This window comes from Photinus pyralis, unplaced genomic scaffold (genome assembly GCF_008802855.1).
Source record: "Photinus pyralis isolate 1611_PpyrPB1 unplaced genomic scaffold, Ppyr1.3 Ppyr1.4_LG6, whole genome shotgun sequence".
In the NCBI taxonomy this organism is placed as follows: domain Eukaryota; kingdom Metazoa; phylum Arthropoda; class Insecta; order Coleoptera; family Lampyridae; genus Photinus; species Photinus pyralis.
The window spans coordinates 27,285,153-27,307,889 of record NW_022170663.1 but is presented as its reverse complement, the minus strand read 5'-3'; the positions used below and the strand labels follow the sequence as shown (position 1 = coordinate 27,307,889).

The window sequence follows — 22,737 nt, the reverse complement described above, 5'->3', positions numbered from 1 at the left end:
GACGCTGGCACGCTTTGCTCGTCCACTTTTCGAGAAAAACGGTATTGAAAAATGTGTAAACTTCAAACCTTGAATCTGAGGACCAAGGTAAATTTGTTCTGGAAAAAATATCTCGATAAGAAAGAACCAAATTGTACAATCCCCTTCGACTGTTCAGTAGATTTTAACCAAAAATAGTTGTGACGATAGGATGAACAATTTATGTAGTACTTAGGTCATAAATTTATGATTTTGTCAAGGTTTGCTTCAGTTATCCGCAAATAAGGAAAAATAAGGCGAAAATTAGCGATAATATAATTAAATAACCGTTTCCTTTCAAACGCTAATTGAACGTGGGTTCGCCGTTTTAGCATCTTCGTCGATCCTATCCACAGCGCGCTTACGAAACAGTGCATTTATTTACATATCCTATCACTGCGCGATGGGTGTGTTTGGTTAGCCTCCTCAATGGAGAGATAATTCGAATTCGATGTTCCGTTCGAAAGGTTAATCGAATTATATTCAAGGTCGCCCCTAATCAAAATGCATCACTTTTATGTAATTTAATTTCCGGCATTTACTGAATTAATAAAAGTTATTTATCTCGCTTACAATGCCTGTGACGAACATGCTTACACCATCTCAAAAGTTTATTCCCATAAACATGGGATCGAAGGTGGCCATTATTCCGCTATCGGTTTTTCCTCGGACGCGTTAAACCGGTCTGAGGTTCTTTTTTTGGATTTTGCCTTGTTTAGATCAAGCGCCAATTTCACAGGTGCTCAAGATGATACTTTGTTTTATGTCGTAATGGGAACGTTCAATCCTTATCGGAGTACTTTGTACACGTTGTTCAGTCCCAATTCATTTTGTATTCAAAAGTGCTATCGGCAACAGTCTTCCATAATGTCTCATGGAATTTACTGGTACCTACCCTGCATCAGTTCAACACTTTTAAGGTAATTTTTATTAGTGCCTTTTTGTTGCGAATGTCATCTTTGATAATTCAATGTTTGCTTCGTGTAACCGTTTGGTAGTTTACATAGTACCTACTTCAAGTGCGGTTGTTTTCCAAACTTGGTACGAGATGAGATCTGAACCTCATTTTTCGCTCCCTCTACAGCAATTCCAACAGTGGCAATGGCTGATAACTTCTAAACAAATAAAGCTATCAAAGGAGTCTTAAAACTAAAATAAATGGTTTTGAGTTGTATAACCAGAACGTGTTATATTACGAATTCGAACAAGCAATTTCATTGTTGGCATATTGGGGATTCCCAAAAAAGGGTCTTTCGAAAGTTCAAACAAAATTTTAATAACGGCAATTTATTGCTGTGATATCCTGCATGTTTTCAAATGAGCGTGAGATGAAAATCAGAATAAGCATTAGTAAACAATCAAATTTTATCAGTTAATTAAAATTTCTACGCCCTAAGAAACTGCTTGGATTTTGTCGAAATCGTTTCTTTTTTTCTATGTTTGAAGCGGGCCACAACGTATATGATTTTTATTTATATTCCCTTCTAAAACATAAATCCTATATTTCGTTTCAATTTCGGTTTCTAGTTTTAAAGCTTCCATATACAGTGTGTTGGAGATAAGAGGCTCACCTTAATATCTCTTTTTTTTTAAGGTGAAATACGAAAAATTTGTCAAATATAATTTCATGTGTGATTCGATCTAATATTTAGAAAAGTTATGGTATACCGTGTGCTGTCAGGATGCGCGGTGTCCATTGTGTTTGTTACACAGAGAGATCGTATCGCGCCAAAGTAACTCTTCAAAACGGAACGTTAATGAAGGATTAAAATATTTTCAACGATATTTTGATTTCATGAATCAATCATGAAACCAGGTTTTCCAAACATTGAAACATTGTATGGCGAATTTCTCCATTTTTTTTGTATCTCAATCATATGCATATTTTATTATTATTATTTATTATCCATCTCTTGTTCTGTGCCCTCAACAGGCTTGCGCCCAATTACAGAGTGACCCGCATAATGCTTTTTAGAGGTGCCTCTGCAGAAGTTCTTAAGTTGTTCTATACTACTCCGGTATTTACCTTACGAATTAGGAAAACTGCAGGAAAACCTAATTCGGAGTAGCCGGCAGAATGCTCGAAACTGGTCTAAGGTAATTCCCATCTCTGTCACAGATGAAAAATTCACCTCAACCGAGGTTCGAACACCCGACCTCCGGATTTATAGTCCAACGCTCTACCACTGAACCATAAAGCCGTTATGCTGTCGTACAGCGAAATGCGATTGCTCTTTTTTTAATAAAACATGGGTATTGCATTTGAAAAACAAATGTTTCTTCCAATTTCTGTTAAACCGGAAATGTTACCGGAAGTTTCAATACGCGATCGGATAGATCTAGGGATAGATCGTAATGTTACATATAAAATTATATATGATAAATTTTTCGTATCTCGCCAAACAAAAAGATATTGAGACGACCCTCTTATCTTGAACACACTATATTTCGAACTCTATTACTCTCATACTATTTCAAGATATTTCGAGATTTCATCTAAAGTTCAAAGTTGTTCAAGATTCTTTTCCGGTTTAAAAAACTTTCAAGATCGTATAAGCCTTGTAGCCTTATTTTTAATAGTGCACCTTTTACCCATTTTTAGCTGTCTAGTTTGAGCTATTGCAATCGGCGTTTTTTTGGACATGTCAAAATGTATGCTGACGTTTTACATCATTTGTATCTGTGTATTATTTGATGGTCGCTTTCAGAATGTTATTATGCATCAAATCGCTATAACGGTCTATATCGGTTTCAAGTAGATTTTTTTTGTTAATCTATAAATTTTATATTTAAAAGCGATTTTGAGAAGAAACAACTGTAAGTATACTGGGTGTTCCTAAAGAACTGTCAAAACCAATAAAAACAAGAGATTATCTCAATGAAACCAATGCCTACTGGACCATTTTAAAAATTTATAAATGTATAACAACAATGGTTGGGTTATAAGGAAGTATCATGCTATATTTATCGATGTTAACTTTCTTGGTAGATGATTAATGGGGAAGGGGCTCTTTACGCATGAATATCTAAAGGCTGCCTGGCATACATTCAAACTCTACGTTATATCATGCAAGAAGAATCGAACCTTTGGAGAAATTCTCCGAAATTGGATTTTCCCTTTGTGAGTACCTTCCTTTTCCAGATATTCGCAATTAAGTTCTTACATGACGAAGTAGATGCGTCTCGTCTAGATTGTTACGCTCTTTGAGTGTACCTCCCTCCGACACTCCGTTCTGCAGATATTGCACTGAAAGTTTTGACAGAGGTTTTGTCCACCACCACCATCACCAACGTTTTCAAGATATTCGCTTCGACTTCACCAATAGATATATGTCTCGGACTGTGTACCACATGAATCTGTGGAGCTTTGATGTAAAATCAACAGCATTGTTTCAATCCCTAGGAATATCAAAGCTTACTAGATAGGACTTTTAGAGTCAATCGGCTTTTCACACAAAACACGGATTAACAAGATAGCCATTAGAAATACATTTAGGCACAGTTATAGCAAATCGATGCATCATACAATTCTTCATCGATCAGGAAATAATATACAGAGTATCATATTTTAAAAAAACGAATGCCACAGGTGCTTCAATCGCAGAAAGCGGTCTCCCATGAATCAGAAAATCTGATAAAATACTGGCGGCTATTTCACCAATAACTCTCATGGCCGGACTGAAATTTCCAAATTCCAGTAATGCACATTGTTACATGGAACTTCGGGTTAATCTCAGCTTTAAGTTACGCTTTCATTGGGACGAAGCGGGCGGGCCATAAAATACTATTACTTCCATTGCACGTATTGTAACTGCCCGTTACGTCCAAATGAGCGAATCTTCATTTAATATCATTTAAACAATATTTGCTCCAGTAAGTTCGACGCGTCCGCTCCGTTTCAGTGAACGTTTACCTTTAATGCTCGTTTTCGTTAACATTGAAACACTAAAATGGGTTTAAGGCTGGGATTGCCTGAAAAGAGAAGTACCCATAGTAAAGGACAAAGTTTTTTTCGTTAGAATGTGCTGGTACCTAATAATGAATAGCGTAACTACAGCAGTTTTCTATACAAATATTTAAATCATTATACTCTCTTTAAGTGGGCCCCAAACAACACAGAGGGAGCTTTTAAAAAAATGCAATTTGATTTGCATAACCACACGACAAGAAAATACAAAACACAAACGCAAGGTCGTTCACGGCTCCTTACAGACTGCTAGGTTAACAAAATTATAATTAGCGCTCTACCACACATAACTTGAGGAGAATAATGAACCGCTTTTAACGTATGAAGTAAAAATCGCGTAATTATTGGCATGGGGGACTTTCAAAATTAAGATCGTAAAATTGGTTCACAAGTGGCGACAGGGGTTTTTGTTTGGAAGGGCCTTCAGTAAAACTCTTGATTCCGACATTTTAAAGAAAACACCTTTGGAAATTCAATTCTTTTTCATTGTTACCATTGAATAAAGAGGTTTTTATTCAATGTCATTACGAAGTGTGTTATACTTATAAAACGATCCTAGTGCCTATTCAAATAACAGGTAACGAAGACTTTGTAACTAACGAAGTGTTATTACAGTAGAGACGCGTTTTGACTTTTAGGACTTGGAAAAAATTCAACCATATTTTCGTTTTTTTTGTATTTTTCTCTGAAACGGTAGGGAAATTTCGAATTAGAACAAGCAAAAGCTTTTATGGAGAATGTATTTTTGTCAAAAAGTATAGTAAAAGTTTTTCTTCTTGTAAAGGTCAATCCGGGGACATACGGTATATCTACCGATTTTTTTTAAATTTTTTAGCCGTTTATACCTAAATATACATTTGTTCCCCATGTCTTACATTCGAGGGATGGTCTTTTGTAAATTAGTAATATACAGGCTGATTCAAATTCGAGGGCCACCATGGCAGTGCCGTATTTATATAAGGGGCAAACGTGGGCAATTGCCCACAGCGGCAAAATTGTAAGGGCGGCAAATTTGGAGAAAAACATAAAAATTAAAATGCGTTCAAATTTTTTAGGTAAACGGTGAATCGGTAAATGAAATGAAGCAAAAATAAAATCTGTTAGTACATTCATTGCATTGCAAATATAGCCAATGAATGCCTTACTTTTCCCACCTTGTAATAATGGTGATATAGTGATATGTCAAGGGCGGCAAAAAATGTTTGCCCACAGCGGCAGAAACCCTAAATCCGGCACTGCACCATGGGCATCTCGGGAACTGTAAGAGATAGGTAGGTGGTAAATTTGGCAAAGTTGTGTTTTTTGATGCTTAACAAAAACAGTTTTGAAACTGAAAATTCTGACTACTTTCGGAGATATCCGGAAAAAACGAGATTTTGAAAATCGTTTTTGTTTTTTACTGAAGTTAATAGTTGTTTACAAAGATATTTAATAATAAATGACACATTATTATGGCCACTTTTTTCCCTCTACAAGATGCTACTTTTAAATTTGAAGTTTGACGTTTCGTCTCCGGTTAACTATCATCAACTTTGTTTCTTATGGAAGTAATTTTTACTTTTTGTGTCATTTGATAGAGAATTTTTTTCTGATTTCAAAAATGTACCTACACATCAATTTTTTTAATGCTTGTAAAATATCTTTTTTGCCTTTGTCTTAAGTAACGTACGTAAGTAGTTTCTTGTGTTTTTACAAATTAATGTTATTTCTTATTAAAAATAGATGATGTTACCATCAAGGGTAACTTTGTCAAATGTAAACTACCTCTACCTATCTCTTACAGTTCCCGAGATCCCCATGGTGGCCTTTGAATTTGAATCACCCTGTATAGGTCAATTATTACACATTACACTAAACTGACTAAACTAATACTAATATCATTGAATAATAAATCAGATTTATTATTCAATGCTAATATGTAATAGGTACTATCATTGAATAAAGAGCTTTATTCAATGGAACTATTGAAGTTCAAAAAATTTAATTTGCAACAAGGTATGGATTATAAATTACGGTATTTTAATCTGCAATAAGCAAAGATAAAGAATAAGGAAGACGGTCAAACAAATCGCATTACAAATAAACACCCACACAAGGTCACATCTTGCCAGACATCAACAACAATATACAACAGCCTTTTGTTCTAAAAATTACGTAAAATTTTGATATTTGTTGTAAAGGAATGTTACCTATCCCCATTTCTATTATTTATTTCATAAAACGATAGGTAGAGGAGGTACCTTTTACAATGAATAGGAAAGAGAAACCAAATAAATTTCGAAGCAAGTAGTTGACAAAATAATAATATACCTACCAGTGAACGATCTTTTTCTTGCTGTCAGCAAATTCTATTACACTCACGCTCTGTTCAACCTTGAAAGAGAATCGCTAAATGATTTAGCATAGGCAACTTACATAGCCTGCTAGTTTTTTTTGCTCTTAAATTTTTGGTCTTTTATTATCCCCATTACACAGTACTAGTACTAGCCTAGTTAAAAAGTAAGAACAACTCCATCGCAAGATAAAAGCGCTTACCTATTTCATATCTTTATCGTATTTTTTACTGACTTCCTAAAACTCTTGGTGGCACCCTCTATGAGAAAGAAGCTACACTGTTGACCGCGATATTAGTCACAGCTGCGTAGTTTATTTCCATTTCTCCAGTTTACATGCCCATTTTTCAGAACTTCATTCACCACTTTTTTTTATGAAAACTTTTGAGCTTCACATGAATTGCCAAAATATAGATAAGTATTCACGCTACCGATCCCATACATCCGTATTGCTTAAAATGCTCCATAATTTTTGCAATTAATTCCTAAACTATGAACTCTTTTGACGCATGTTTTCTGGATTTTTTAAACATATATTAATGGACAAAATATCAGTTTATATTGTATGGAAACTATGCTATGTACATCTATCTACCTAATGCATATTTTTCCGATCATATACACCCCTTGCTTATGGAATGGTGAATGAAGTTCAGAGGCAATGCACGCCCCATTGAATTACATGTGCATCACTAGTTGCCTATACTCTCTAAATCCAAACCTTAATAATCAATTAACGGAGCACAACATATTAATTTTCTCTCTTCCAATCGGAGAGATCTTTCAGATGCTGTAAAGATAATTTAAATATCTCCACGGGAACGGTTACAAACGGCAAATTAGTTACGGCATCTCGGGGTCCTTATCGGTGGCTAAAACGGCGCTACAAATGAAAACAATTGCTTTTACTTTCTAATTTCAACTCCTAGAAAAGAAATACATACTTCCGGAAGCTACAATTTCTCTTCAGGAATCGCCCGCTTTAGTTCGTCGAAGTACCGGGTGTTCATTAGCTTCCAGTACGGTGCGTTCATTAATTTTGGTATAATTTCTGTAAGGAAACAAGTTCTTCGTTACAATTTGACGTCAAATTCAAGTACCGAGTTTGTCCGTAGTTGGCCACATTTTTACTAAACTTAAAATTTTGTTGACCAAATCTCTTTACTAGCGATTTACAATCGTCATATTAAATTGAACCAATCTGTAGGATTCTCGTTGTCTAATAATACATTCATTGGAAAAAATACTTTCCTCAAGATGGGTCCATACATGAAATAATTTTATAGAATTTAACTTTTTTAATTTTTTAAACCTGTTAGGGTAAATGACCGAATCTTTAAAGTTCTCCCTTACTATTTAACTGATAAAAATTTAAATTTGCAACACCCTAATTTATTATGCAGCAATACCAATGGCTATATGCCTTGCGCGTTCGATCTCGCAGTAGGTACTGAATGATCCAAACAATTGATTCAACTCTTGAGAAGGAAAATCCACACAAATTCCTAGGTCCGTGATCGGCAGTTAAAGTTTGCGGTCTCTCAAAATTAGGTGAGCCGAGGGCAAATGTACCCAATCAACCCCGCTTCAGACGTGCGTAGAAATTCAATAAGTTTATTCTTCTAGAGTTATTAGGGCCACGTAATTTAATTTCGCGCGTTTAAAACTTCCACTATTGTTCGTATTTACCGCAATCGTTCCCAATCCGCAAATTTCGGTAAAATCGTTCCATAAATGAGAAAGTTACTTTTGCGCGTGCGTGGTTGGTTCTAATCGGTTCAGCTATTTAGCCGGAAATTTAACTTTAACACGCTTGCGCATGGGAGATTCTGACCAGCTCTTCCTTTTATATCTAAGAATATGTGTACAAAATTTGGTTCAAATCGGTTCAGCCGTTTACCCGGAAATGAGAGTACATACGTACCGACAGACCGACATCGAGATTTTGTTTGATTCGGATTCCTGGTGCTTCAAAACGTGTATTTCCGTCAAAAAAGTGTCCGAAATCCAAATGAAATCATGACCTTGAAAATATTTTAAACTGAAAGAAAACCTTGAGTAACGCTGGACTTCAAAAATGTAGAATTCTTTAGCAGTTTTTTTTCTGTTCATGAACACCTCTAACGAACGCCTACCATGAGACACCCTGTATATGGTGTTCCAAATTGACTGGGGTTCTATGGATAACTTTCTCATTATTGAAAGCGAAAATTAAATGGGTTTTTCATGTTGAATATCCGATATCCGATTAGAATTAGATTAGATATGTTAGATTAGAACTGCGACTTATCTTGACCTTAAAATATAATCATACGCGGTTCGTGATTATAAAATCATGATACTTTTCTCAATTTGTGTGTACAATTTGTTTCATTTCGAGCAATACATTGGATCCTATCATCTATAAGAGGAATCGGGGGAAAGTAGTGTAACTTCCCAGCCCACTAAGTTTATCGTTCATCGCTGTGCTATGAATAAAGATAGATACTTATAAAGATGGTAATCGTGCGCGCCGTTGAAACCACCCTCTTGACTCCCAATGCATGAGCGAAGCGAAGTGTTTATAAGCGCATAGCCGTTTATAAGTTGAATGTTCCACTGTACAATGCGTTTAAAGAAGTTGTGTAGATCCAGTGGCGTGCGGTATTTACTGTTTTAGAGTACCTACCTACTCGTATCACAAATAAAAACACTCATTTTCAATGCTGACTTTTTCTGTTTAAATATTTATAAGATACTGGTCATTTATAATTACTGTTAATTAATTGATTGACCTCGCCCAGTTCCATTAGATTTCAGTTTGTCAAATGCAGGAAAACATGCATTTATTTAATAATTTCAATTGCTAGGCAAAGGTTGCTAAGATATCACCGTTGGGCTCGTTTGTGTTAGCCGTTTTATAATAGGACGGATTTTCGCCCTTAAAATTATATTTAACAAATTTTTATTATCTCGCAAAAAATGAGATGAGAGATATTGCGGTGACCCTATACACTTTTTACAATTTCGGATCAGCCTTACGTTTCTGTGATAACTGGCAAACACAGGCGATGTGGCAAAGGACAAATTATTATTGTGAATATTTAAATTTATCTATAGTATTGTTGGGGTCACCATACATTTGATCTTATGTCAAATCCTTCTATTGCTTTTTCGATTGGTTAACTCTATGCAAAAATGTTAAAATAAGTTCTTGTCGCAAATTTAGGTTTTTACGAGTCTCGCACTTTACTGCTGCTAATAATGTACTAATTTAGATATGTGAGAGATTTATTAGTGAAACTGTGCAAATGTTGATTAAAACATTACGACTTAATTCCTGTCTAATTTATTGCTGTAAGCGTTGCGTCTATTACTCTCCCCGGGACCATACTATATTATAACGCATTTTCAGATAAAGCCGTCAAATTTAAATAATGGACAACTTCGGATTTCGAGATTCGCAAGGCCAACCAAAACTTAGACGCTCGATCAGCGTCAATACGGAAATGGAAAACTTTCCGCTCTACAAGAATCAGCACAACCGATCGCTGCTTCACTGGCGGCGACCGGGCAAGATGGACCCCGAGGAGATGCTCGAGGAAGAGTATCCTTCGGAAGATTTCGAGTACGTACAGTGCGGACCCTCGCCACCCTCGGATCACATTTACGAGAGCTTCGAGGAGTCGACGTCGAGCAGCGACTTAACGGTACAAATCTGCCTAGAAACAATTAAAATGAATTTGATGGAGCATATGAAGACATGTTCAGGAAGGCACCAACTTCTGGACGATATCGAAAATAAAGTCACGACTCAGGATAACATCGTTGAAGCATTCAAGTCGGCCTCCAAATCGGAAATAAATATCGCATTTTTATGGTGCGCCCTACTAAAACGTTGGGACTTGCTCGACGGGCTTTTATCGATAGGTGCGCAATTACTGTACGCCGAGCCCCATCAAGGCCTGACAGCCCTGCATCTGGCCGCATTTAGCGGTTGCCTTGCCGGTACGCAGTTTTTGCTTTCGAAGGGGGCCGATGTTAACGCCTGCTTTAAGTGCTACAGCCCTTTACACTGTGCGGCATTTGGAGACAGTCCCGATACCGCAATGATTCTCCTGAACAACGGCGCACGCGTGTCGGCGCTCACGTCCAATCCGGCCAATTGCCAAGAGAGCGTCTTACATTGCGCCGTGAGGGCAAACGCCGTCGCCTGCGTACGACTGCTGATCGCGGAGGGCGCAGACACCGGTCAGATCGAATATACCGGAATGTCGCCCATTCATCTGGCCGCCGATTTGGGCCACGTTCACTGCCTCAAGATTATGTTTGAGACTAAGGGATTAAATGTCAATGCCAAAACTAAGGAAAAGGAATTGACGGCTTTACACTTGGCAGCTGAGGGAGGGTACGCCGACTGTGTCGAGTTGCTACTACAGAAAGGTACGTGCGGTTTTAACGACAGTCCAGTCAATGAGGCTTAATCACTTACTCACATTTCAAAAATAACCATTTTCAATTAAATCATAAAGGTACTCGCTTGGCAGGGTAGTGAAACTTCGTTGGACAATGGGATAGCTCGGAGCGTCAGTGGTTTGCTACATACTTGTATGTATCGGGTGACACAATAAGACTGGTCCTCGGCCATATCTCGAGAACCGTTCGTCATATGACTTAGGGGTAAAAAAAAATCGGGTAAATCGGTCATGAAGAATCTCTGGAAAATAAAAGTTCTAAAAATTACCAACAGAGGGCGTAACTGCCATTTTAAATTTTAAAATTGCATTTTCTTTAAATTTCGCATAATAAACTAAATAATTTTTTTTCACATTTTTAAAGAGAACCAGTTTATCTATCATTTTCGTAAAAACAAAAACTCAGTTATTTCACAAACAAAGATGGTGTGCCCCGTTCAATTGTGTTTGCAATAACCTGCTTTAACTTCTTAACCGTTTGACCGATTTTAACAAATTTGGTATGGTTGAAAAGAGCATTCCTTGGGCAATGAAAATCAATCAAAATATAGTTAATTTAGTTGAATTCTTCTCCGCCAGGGGGCTAGTTATGACCCAAAATCCTAAAAAAATGAAAAAAATCAAATGGAATGATACCTGGAATTATATGACTTTTTCTTTATGAAAAAGTAGCCAAATAACATCCAAAGAGGCCAGTGAAAACCGTTTTTCAAAATCTCGTTCCTAACCTCAAATATTGGGAGACAGATTAATTAATTAATTAATTAAAATGCTTAAATTGTATCTTAAATTTACTTTTTACGTATTTCCGGTATTGTCGATGGCGCGAAAGAAAAGCACCCTACACTTTTAGGTTGGCCTTAAATTAAACAAATGAAACATGATGCATTATAAAATAATAGCAGCCGTAATTTTAAATTATTCTGCTGTGTTTACATTCAGAAAGTCCTTTTTTTTCTATTTCTAACCAAGAAGCATTTAATATGCTGGCGATATATTTTGAGTATTTTCAAAATGCGACCATCGCTGCCCGTATCTTCTATTTGCGTTATCCGAATCAACCACGAACCATCCCCGCCAACATATTTAATGCTTCTTGATTAGAAATCGGCATTATAGAAAAGAAGAAATTCAAAAAACTGCACTTTCTGAATGTAAACACAGCAGAATAATTTACAAAGTATGGCTGTTATTATTTTATAATGCATCGTGTTTCATTTGTTTAATTTTCCAAGGCCTACCTAAAAGTGTAGGGTCCTTTTCCAAACAATCTTTCGCGCCATCGAAAAATACCGGAAATACGTCAAATAAGATACAATTTATTCTCCCAATATTTGAGGTTAGGAACGAGATTTTGAAAAACGGTTTTCACTGCGCTCTTTGGGTGTAATTTGGCTACTTTTTCTTTAGAAAAAGTAATATCATTCCATTTGATTTTTTTCATTTTTTTAGGATTTTGAGTCATAGTGTCAAAACTAGCCTCCTGCCGGAGAAGGATTCAACTAAATTAACTATATTGTTGATTGTTGATTCTTGTTGCCCAAGCAATGCTCTTTTCAACGATACCAAATTTGTTACAATCGGTCAAACGGTTAAGAAGTTAAAGCAGGTTATTACAAAAACAATTGAACGCCTCACGCCATCTTTGTTTTTGAAATAACTGAGTTTTTGTTTTTACCAAAATGATAGATAAACTGGTTCTCTTTAAAAATGTGAAAACAGAATGTTTAGTTTATTATCCGAAATTTAAAGAAAATGCAATTTTAAAATTTAAGATGGCAGTTACGCCCTCTGTTGGTCATTTTTAGAACTTGAACATATTTTCCAGCGATTCTTCACAACCGATTTACCCAATAATTTTTTTACCCCTAAGTCATACGACGGACGGTTCCCTAGATATGGCCGAGGAACAGTCTTATTGGGTCAACCGGGACAGGGGTTGTTGCGAATAGTCGCTGTGGAGAAAGAATTGACATAGCAAAGATTTACTAGTCCATCATTTGGGGCTTTCTGTATCCGGTTTCCACAATAGAAACCCAGGGTCACATGGGCGATAACCTTTAGGTAAACTTTGTGACTTAGTTCTCCGTTTCGTTTGGATCTCTGTTTGTCATACAATATTTGTCTACTGTTGAATCCATGAAGAACACATGCTTCTTGCTGTCTTCATGATGACTAACTTTACGCTTACTCTAACCAAACTCAAATTGGTCCCCAATTCTATGCCAGGCGGTCGTTAGTGTTCAGCTTTAGTACTCAAAATTAATCCTGTAAAAGAATTGTTTGACGAAGAGTGAGGTCTAGCGGCTTGGGAAGTAGACTACAAACTGATTCGAGGTCCCATCAGACCAACTTTGGCACTTTCTCGTCCATTGAGTGCACTCCACCTCTGAAATTGGGTACCTGGAGTTTATTTCTAGGCGGGTAATAGTAGGCGGCTGAGGAGCGTAAATGTTTCCGCTTCCCTGGAGTTTGTTCCAGATACGTCCGGGGCTAAATTAAGTGTGCCTAGCACACTTAGACCTGTAGAGTTTCATAGAAGCTCTAAAAGCGGAACGATTATTAAAGAATTTCTTCAGATTAACTTCACGTTTTCTCGAACCAGCCTCCAATTTGACCTAATATAATCGTAAGTGCGATTTCTGCTAGTCAGTTTGGGCTAACTTCATGCTTTCTTAAAGAAAGCTCTATTCCAAGCCGATATTTAGTGCTTCGTTAATAGTAATCAATGCGCAGTAAACCAGCAGTATTGCTGTGTTTTTTGTTTCGAGTAAGCTGTAATTGTTTCAGCATTTAACTTGAGTGAGTGATGGTTAAAGATGGTGGGTAGATCTATCAAGTGTGTTCCAAAGTTCTGACAAAATGATGTCCAATAAGGCTGACACTTAACAAATGCTTACTGGTTTGGTTTGCTGAATGGAACCCCCTTCTGTGTGTATTAGGATGGTTGAGATGTTTCTCTCTGCTTCAGGATGCGTTTGTTCCCAAAGACCCGCCCTTCGCATTCACTTTGTAACTCTCCATAGCCGAAGTAAATCGGACGGACTGAAACAATTCAAAAAGTGCATACGTATATTTCTCATGAATCTGGTAGTCTCAACAACTTCCTCTCCAAGGCAGAGGATAGAGTAGAAGCACCTCTGACGACGGCTCTTCGCGGAGAAACTATACAAATTATTGCTTCCCGTATCCCATGCGCCAATTTCGGCCGCTCTTATTGACGACCCCTCTCTGCTACAGTTGTTTAGCTATGGCGCTGGCGTGAGAGTAAATTTTTCGCAATTTAAGAGTGATATCTCCACGTCGACGCTTGGGATCATCTAACTTTAAAGTAATTAGCAACCAAAAAAGTAACCGTCCCAGTGAGGCAACCCTGGAAGTATTGTTCATGTGGGATCGAACACTCGACCAAAGCTTCGACTGCCCCTCAAAGAAATCCCCTCCATTCGATGGTTATTTTTTACTTTCAATCTCTATCGTCTCTGTAGAACTATTATCATATATGGACCCAGGGATAGGGTTCTATGTGGCGCATTTTAAAAGAGGTCGGGCCTCTCGCAGATAAAAATCCGTTCTTGTTTCCCATGATGACCAAATACATCATCGGTGAGTAGGCGAACGTCCTCACACTGGAGGATTAGAAGCAAAACGAGAAGAGAAAAGACATTTGAAGAGCTTCGCGAAGAATGGGCAAATCTCCGGATTGAGCTCAAGTGGTCATTCAAAAAAAATGTGACGAATTTCCACGAGGTAAGAAGGTTTTTTTTAACTCCTTTTACAATGTATCCTTCTCTGACAAATGATCAGTCTCCGCAAGGTACTTTTGTCAGACATCATCACACAAAATTTATACATGGAGACATCATCCATGAAGTTGTCTGGAACTCTTCCAAAACGACCTTCATAAACTGGAAGGTTAGGGTACTTCTCTGATCGCCAGGCTCCCTTCTGAGCATCTGCGACGTTTTCGGTTTCTCAAGAGTACCACTTATGCTGCTCTTATACCTCCAGTATGTCAATTTTAAAAGTCGCCAGTGGGAGTATACCTACATATACTTCCCATATCATGTGTAAGTATTGCTTGCATTGTCGTCGAAGAACAGAACAGTTTCACTCAAGAGTTCTGCTCTCTTTCGCCAAATGGCAGACCTAGGTTTGGCAAGAGTGTCACAGTAGCATTGCACATTACCGAACGATCGGACACGTCGGTCAGCTGTGCTTTCCCCTCTCGTTGGTGCTCTGCGCATGCGTCATCCCTCCGCCGCTCGCGCTTCTTTCTTCATTGAACTACCAAAGATTATGGCGACTCTTTGGCCCGTATGAATAAAAGTAAGCAAATGCTTATACTTGCAAAATTCAAAGTAAATACTCGTAAGTGCTCCTTCGCACTGGGCGACTTAGCAGCGCTTCTAAGCAGAAGGACAGGACGCAGTGCAGCGCAGCTAAACCATGCTAAACAGACCAGTATGAAGGGGCAGTTACGAGTATTTACTTTGAATTTTGCAAGTATAACCATTTGCTTTCTTTTATTCATACGGGCCTTTGTTTCATCTGGTGTACCACTTACTCTTTCAAAACAATGACACTTACTTTCGGAACGTCGCTCGCAATTTTGAATCTTAGTGTGTCGTTCCTTCTAAAATCACAGAATTGGACGATGCGAACTGTGGAAAACAAATTAGACATTTCCCAAAATTCAGAGAGTTGTGAACAATTTTTCATCATACCTTTGCTTTATTAGGATGACATACTCAGTTTTTGGCCATTTTTACATCTACATACGTACCTAAAATGTTGTCGAGCTATAATGAGGCAAACAAGATAATTAACCAGTGTCTTCCGTCAAGGAGCATTATTTTACTAATACACATTGTAGAATTGGCGATTCTGTAGAAAAATTGTACCTATTTCATGATAATAGATATTATCTAGGGAACTGTTAGTAAATCTTGAGGCTTACAGCTAGTTAAGCAGTACAATTCCCTAATGATCCATAAAGCTACGATAACGTTATAAAACAAATTACGCAATTGTATTTTTACGTAAAAAATGATCTTGAAAAATGTCTGTGATTTCGCAACCTCTACGATGAAAATACCTGTACAACGCCATGACATTTTAATTTTCTTGGAAAGCAAGGCTACTCTCTTCTTCTCGTGTACTCGACAATTTCACGTTTGCGTCTTCGCTATACGGTATGGTTTCTTAGTTTTGCTGCACTATGAACTTAAATGAAATTCCACCTGAGGTCGTTTAAGATATTATAGTACAGTGGGAGAATTTCGCTCCTGGATTATTCCCCCTCTCCCCCAGCTATTTTCGCTGCAGATTATTTGCTTCCGTTATATCCGCTCTTGAAAAATTCTCCTTCAGGGTGCAAGTGAATTCGCTCACAAAAATACGCCATTCCAGAGTTTACCCGTAAAAATACTCCAAATTAATTGCATCCAAAAAGAGAACGCACTTTTGGTATTACTAATTATTAATTCCTCCTAAATGTTAACTAATATGGTGATGCATCGATGTTTAGTTTGTCATTACCGGAACCACTTACCCGAGGACTTACCCGAAGAATTGTCATAAATAATAAAGAATTTTAATATCGCAAACCATAGTATCCAATTACTATTTACCGCTAGAGGCATGCGCATGCAGCATTTTACACGAATTGGTCGGCGCATGTCAAAGTTTTCGAAATACCATGTGAGAAAATAATGCTTGTGAAGGCCCCGGGATGAAGACAAAGTTTGAAAGTTCAGGGCGGTAGGACTATTACCCCAAAAGTAGTTCAAAACGGCAGAAGTGGGTCCTGGCGAATGGACGCTTGGGAGGAACAGAACTCGAACTATGAGGATTGTGTAAAAAATAAAAATCCCAAATTTTTTATTTGAACTGAAAAATACAACCATTGGAAATCCTCATCTTTTACCTATTTCTCAACATAATCGCGAGATTTTTCTACGGGTTTTTGTTGTCCATCGAAGAATTTGGTGACCGCTTCTTGCATCTCTTCGTCCGTCTCGAAGCGTTGACCATTCAACTGTTCCTTTCATTTTGGGAACAAATGGCAATCACTCGGTGCGAGATCAGCGCTGTAGCGGGTATGTTACAGGAGATCCCAGCCAAATTTGATTATTTAAGTCCGTTGTTTGGCGAGAGACGTGCAGCCTTACCTTTGATCAGTCTTCCTCTTCAGCGATTTTGGATGGCTGCTCTAAGTTTTTCCAAGGCATTGCAATAACGTTCTCTAGGCGTATACTCAGTAACTCGGACGCCCTTAAGGGTCAGCTACAGTGACTTTATAAGGACAGTTGCGACCAAGGTGGCGGCAACTTATGATAATCCGCCATATTGGAGCTAAAAAATTGATTGTAGGATCAATATACCTTGTCATCTCAAATTGTGACCGTAGAATAATAAATGTCAGTTTCATTTAAATAAAGATTCCCGTTCAAAACTAACGGCGCAGAAATGATCGTTTAAAGCTTTGCAGAACAACATATGGGAAAACCACTGCCTCCCAAATTCATTCCCAGATATATGGAAAACGGTATAATAAGTATAATGTCACTTCTTGTCCTTTGTCGCGTGATTCTCCTTCCAGGACAATAGTTATTACTTTAGTCTCTTAAATTGAAGACGAAATACGTTGATTTAGTCCACAGTGTACAAGAGATCAATATTCCTTGTGCTTCAGCAATCATCAATGTTAAACATTAAACCAATTCAAGTGTATTTATGATCGCAATTGCGTTATCCATAACCATAATTGAATTTGCTGCTAAATTTCGGATAAGCTTCTTCGCTAACCAGTTTTCTATCTAACTCATTAGGTATTTGGGCTTTTGAATAAATTACCAGTAGTAAGGTTAGGCACAGTTTTACACCTAAAAACACTTTAAGCGAATTACATACCTTATAATATCGTAAATCCAAGCTATATGCTCGGCTGTATGTGTCTTTAAAAATCGAGTTTATATAAAACTGGAGACGGCAAACGTAAAATAAAGCAAGTACACGAAACAAAGTATCCACTAGTAACGTGAAGCCGGGACAATCACAGGTGACACTGTCAAAACAGTATAATTACAGCACGGAGTGTACCGCGTCGTTTTGGAGGCTTTCTATTGGCCAGTTTGGAATTAGCTCCAATATGGCGACCGGACCGGGCGACCAATAAAAACGAGATACCCTGTTATCGCCACTGTCTATATAAAGTCACTGTAGGGTCAGCCATATTGCGCTACCATCTGTGAATCTATTACAAGAATTTCTCAAGTATCTACTCTATCATGGAAACTGATCGTCACGTCACCGTGCAGAAGTCTGTAAATTTTGTTTTTAACGACTACGGAATGTTTATGCGCTGTTTAGATCATTAACATACTTAGTTACTAATGCCCGTTTGCACCGACAAATTTAAGCGGAGCTTAGGTTAAGCGTCCCTTAAAATCCATGGCAACCATTGTCTCAATAATCGTTGCCATGGATTTTAAGGGACGCTTAAGCTACGCTCCCCTTAAATTTGTCGGTGCAAACGGGCATAAGTGAGCATTTCTTGGTAAACATTTAATAATAGTATACGCACTTACGTCAATGTGATCTATGGTACGAAGCATATCCATGATTTGAACCAAATACACCCTGGTTCTGAACCGTGTGTAAATTAACCTACGAGTAAAAAATAAAAGAAGAGAACCTTGCATTAAAAGGGGTCGCGACGGAAATGGACAAAAAGGAAGTTATAAGAGTGGGGAGAAACGCGTCATTATTGGCAGTGGTGTAATAAAACAAAACTGACATCGTCTCTTCTGTGTTATGATAAGTCAAGTCGACATAACTGACCAACGCAAAGGAAGTAATATGATGACGACTTCCGTCGCGTGTTATGCTATTTCCGACCACCGTTATATTCTCTCCTCTTATTTTTTACTCGTACAAATTAATAGATGCAATATTAATGGCCCTATCACTTAAAGAAATAGCACTTGCAGCGTTTATTATTTCTAATTTTTTTGGTCTTATCTTTCCGTTGATGCTCTGTGGGCGATACTGAGCGCCGCAGCGAATTCTACTAGGTGGGGGAACCTGTGAACACGGCGGTATTGCCAGCATAGCATCTCGTGCGGCAACGGTCCCGTGTTAGGAACCCTACACAGCCCTCGTATAATAAAAATGTAATGTGGCGGAAAAATAGACAAACCAAAATACGACCGTAGTTTATTGGCGCTACTTGATTTGACCCAACGTCACGGGGGGGGGGGGCAACAAACACTTCTTAAAGCCATCTGTAACCTATTTTTGTAGGATACGCCGCGTTACAAGAGCCAAATTCCCCGCGAATCTTCCAGGGGCGAATTTACCAATGCGAGTTATCCGGCACGACCTCGTTCTTTTATCAGTTCTCCAATGCCCCCTAGATGAAAGTGTTTGGGATGCCGTCTAACGACGTGCGCAATTCCATTGTTACCCTTGAAATGTTTCCCGCCAAGATGTTTTTTGAAGGGCCAGACAGATAGTAGTGGCTTGAGGTAAACACTTTTCACCATACACAGGAGAGATTTCCTTATAGGGATATATTGCGCGGGCACCTTTTTGCTAAAAAAAAATCGGTTCGAGGACCGTTGCAATTTTAATACCTCCTGGGTATGCGCTTCTCAATTGTCACTTGAGTATCACAAAGCCGGTTGGGTCTAATGACGTTGGAAAAATATCCATCTGCTATTTTCAGCTTTTCCCACAGTTTGTGCTTTTTCTCGTATTATGTAAAGTAACGGGGTAATGAACTGCTTCTACTGGGTATAATGAAAGTACCATCAAAAAGTGAAATGCTTCATTGACTGGACTATGCATAATTGACATAATATAAATATTCTCCAACAGGCGCCGATGCAAATGTGCGCAACCACAGAGGACAAACGCCCCTACACCTGGCAGCTCGCTCCCAATCCGTTGAATGCGTGGAAGCACTACTGAGGAAAGGAAACGCCGACCCGAATCTCGGGGACCACGACCGAAGAACGCCTCTACACGCCGCCGTCGGAAAGGCGGCACGATCGTATGACATAATCGAAGTTCTAGTGAGCTGGGGAGCCGACATTAACACAAAAGACCAATACGGTTACACCCCCCTACACATTGCCGCTCTAAACGAGCTGTCGCAGTGTGTCGAAATTTTAGTCTTCCACGGTGCCGACGTCACCGCCAAGTCGAAATTCGGAATGACCGCGCTCGGCATAATAACGAGGAAGACTCCGGCGTCCTTGGCCGTAATTCAACACAAACTCGATAGCGCGATCACTCTACACCATCACCCGGAATCGTCAAATCGCGAGGTCGAAATGAGAGTCGACTTTCGCAGCATCTTGCAACATTGTCATCCCAGAGAGATCAGTTTTCTGAATACGTTCGTCGATGAAGGCCAGAAGGAAATTCTTTTACATCCCCTTTGTGCTGCCTTTTTGCATTTGAAGTGGGAAAAAATTAGAAAGTATTACATCGCGAGAATGCTGTTTTGCTTTGTGTTCGTCTTGAGTTTGTCTCTTTACGTTCTGACGGCACTGGCGCATAACTGTTACAATCACGGGCAGAATTTGAACAGCACACACCCGAAGGACGTGATCGAATTGTGCGAAAAGAAATCCATCATGGGGCACATGCTACGTAGCAATCCTTTCGTGATCGAAATGCAGTGGTTCGTTCTGGTAGGAATAACGGCGTGCGAAATTTTGCGCAAAATTTATGGCCTCGTCGGTTATCCCACAATCAAGCAGTATTTGTCTTACCCAGAGAATGTCATCGAATGGTTAGTGATTATGAGTGTGTTCGTGATATCGTTCGTGTACACGAACCGTACGTACATGTGGCAGAATCACGTTGGAGCCTTTGCAGTGCTGTTAGGTTGGACGAACCTAATGTTGATGATTGGTCAGCTGCCCGTGTTCGGGTCTTACGTTGCCATGTACACTAAGGTTTTGGGGGAATTTGCTAAGTTACTGTTGGCATATTCCTGTCTATTAATTGGATTCGGTATAAGCTTCTGTGTCATATTTCCCGATTCGAGCACATTCGCGAATCCTTTCATTGGCTTAATAACCGTGCTAGTAATGATGACCGGAGAAGTCAGTCTGGATTTACTCGTCGACGATGATCCCGATGATCCGCCATTTCTCCTGGAGATTACAGCACAAGTAGCTTTTGTGTTGTTTTTACTTTTCGTAACAGTAATTCTAATGAATTTACTTGTCGGTATCGCCGTACACGACATTCAAGGCTTGCAGAAAACCGCCGGATTATCGAAACTTGTTCGTCAGACGAAGCTTATTTCTTACATGGAACTTGCGTTATTCAACGGATATCTTCCAAAGTACATATTAAATTTGCTTCACTTAACGGCTCTTGTTTCGCCAAGGGCGTATAGAGTAGTGTTAAACGTGAAGCCGCTAAATCCGCGGGAAAAACGTCTACCCAGAGATATTCTAAATGCAGCTTACGAAATCGCCCGGCAGAGGAAGAACTACGGAAATACAGTATCTTACAGCGGAAGTAACAGCGCGACATGGAAAAAGTGGTTTAACAACAATCTAGATCAGAATAGCGATATCATTCCGGAGAACCCGCTTAATATAAACTTGCAGAATAAAGTGGAAGAGAGTAACAAGCAAATTGAGCAGCTGTGCGTGGAGGTGCAAGATTTAAAAATCGCCCTGTCGCAAACGCACCACGTGGTCGAGCAGCTGCTAACGCTGTTAAAACAGAACTCATCTTCGGAATGCTGACAGAGGTGGATTAGTTTAGTAGGTCCCTCGAACTGTGAATCTCTTCCATTGGTTAAGGCGACCGTTTTCATTTCGAAAATAATCTGATACACTTAATTTAGGTTATAAATTGTTTATGTATATAGCTGCAAATGCGCCATGTGATTTTTACTAAAATTAGTGAGCAAATTTAGAGAATATTCCTATTTGTTGGGTGCTTTATGTTGTATTTTATAAAAGTTGTTAAACGTAGCTTTTCTACAAATAGTGTATATTATGTGATATTAGTAATGTATAGAACATGCAAGAGAGCAGTTTTAGTTAAGATTAAAGGCAGTTACCTGAATTAGATTGCTTTGTATTTAGTTTGTTGAATTTTTTTGACATTCCAACCAATGTAACAAGATACATCAATCAACATGTAATTTTGATTGTAAGTATGCCATTTTAACTTTATTTACAATAAAAAGTATGGATTACAAAATTCTCTTTCTCCTGTTGTATATATGTATGATATTACTAAGCACTTCTTATACCACGGTTATCGAGAAATGTGTATATAATCCCTAATATAAAGGCAAAGGTCTGGCAAATGTTGTACACGAACGCGGCCGGGCAATATACGCCGAAATCCAAATGTCTTTGGATTTGCGCTTAACCACAACTCATAGATAACAGACTAATTGAATGTTGCACTGACTGAATGCAGAAAATAAAATGACGCTACATTTTTACCATGAACCTGTATCAACCAAACAAAATGCAAAATCGACAAAGCTAAGTCAAGACAATATTTCCTTCATATACGGATTAGCATTCAACCCTGTGATGTACCACTAAAGTTAAACTTAACGTGCAGATTATCTATAGAAAATGTTACTTTATTTTATCTATACTAAATAACGTTTTTTGGCAGATAACATGCAAGTTAAGCTTGTCGTTTCTAATCATGCAATTTCTAATATAAAAATTCGGCACGTTCAGCCATATTCAGCGAAGCAGCGTTTAAGACAGCTGTTTCCAGCGCCAAATTTCATACGATTAAATTGTCTAAACGCATTTTTAGATATCCTATACCGTGCCTAACTTAACTTTCTATTTTACTTTTTCCCCATTTAGCCCGGTCAAAATAGACGTAAAAATACTAATCAAATAACAAAAACTCCAACAGAGCTGAATTTTGGTAGAGACCTTGGGTACATTAGTGT

At 38.4% G+C, this 22,737-nt stretch overlaps 1 protein-coding gene across 1 annotated transcript; it reads left to right on the top strand.

The window, feature by feature from the left end:
- Positions 1 to 837: 837 nt before the first annotated feature.
- Positions 838 to 22,006, top strand: LOC116173817 (transient receptor potential channel pyrexia). Its single transcript, XM_031491527.1, has 3 exons — positions 838 to 938; positions 9,713 to 10,740; positions 19,656 to 22,006. The coding sequence occupies exons 2-3, from the start codon at positions 9,735 to 9,737 to the stop codon at positions 21,548 to 21,550; spliced, it is 2,901 nt and encodes a 966-aa protein (XP_031347387.1). The 5' UTR covers positions 838 to 938; positions 9,713 to 9,734; the 3' UTR covers positions 21,551 to 22,006.
- Positions 22,007 to 22,737: the final 731 nt, after the last annotated feature.

Excerpts from the sequence above, each read along its gene's own strand:
- LOC116173817 (XM_031491527.1), top strand. The coding sequence starts at position 9,735 with ATGGACAACTTCGGATTTCGAGATTCGCAAGGCCAACCAAAACTTAGA. Across the intron at positions 10,741-19,655 it reads CGAGTTGCTACTACAGAAAG|GCGCCGATGCAAATGTGCGC; the intron begins GTACGTGCGGTT and ends ATTCTCCAACAG.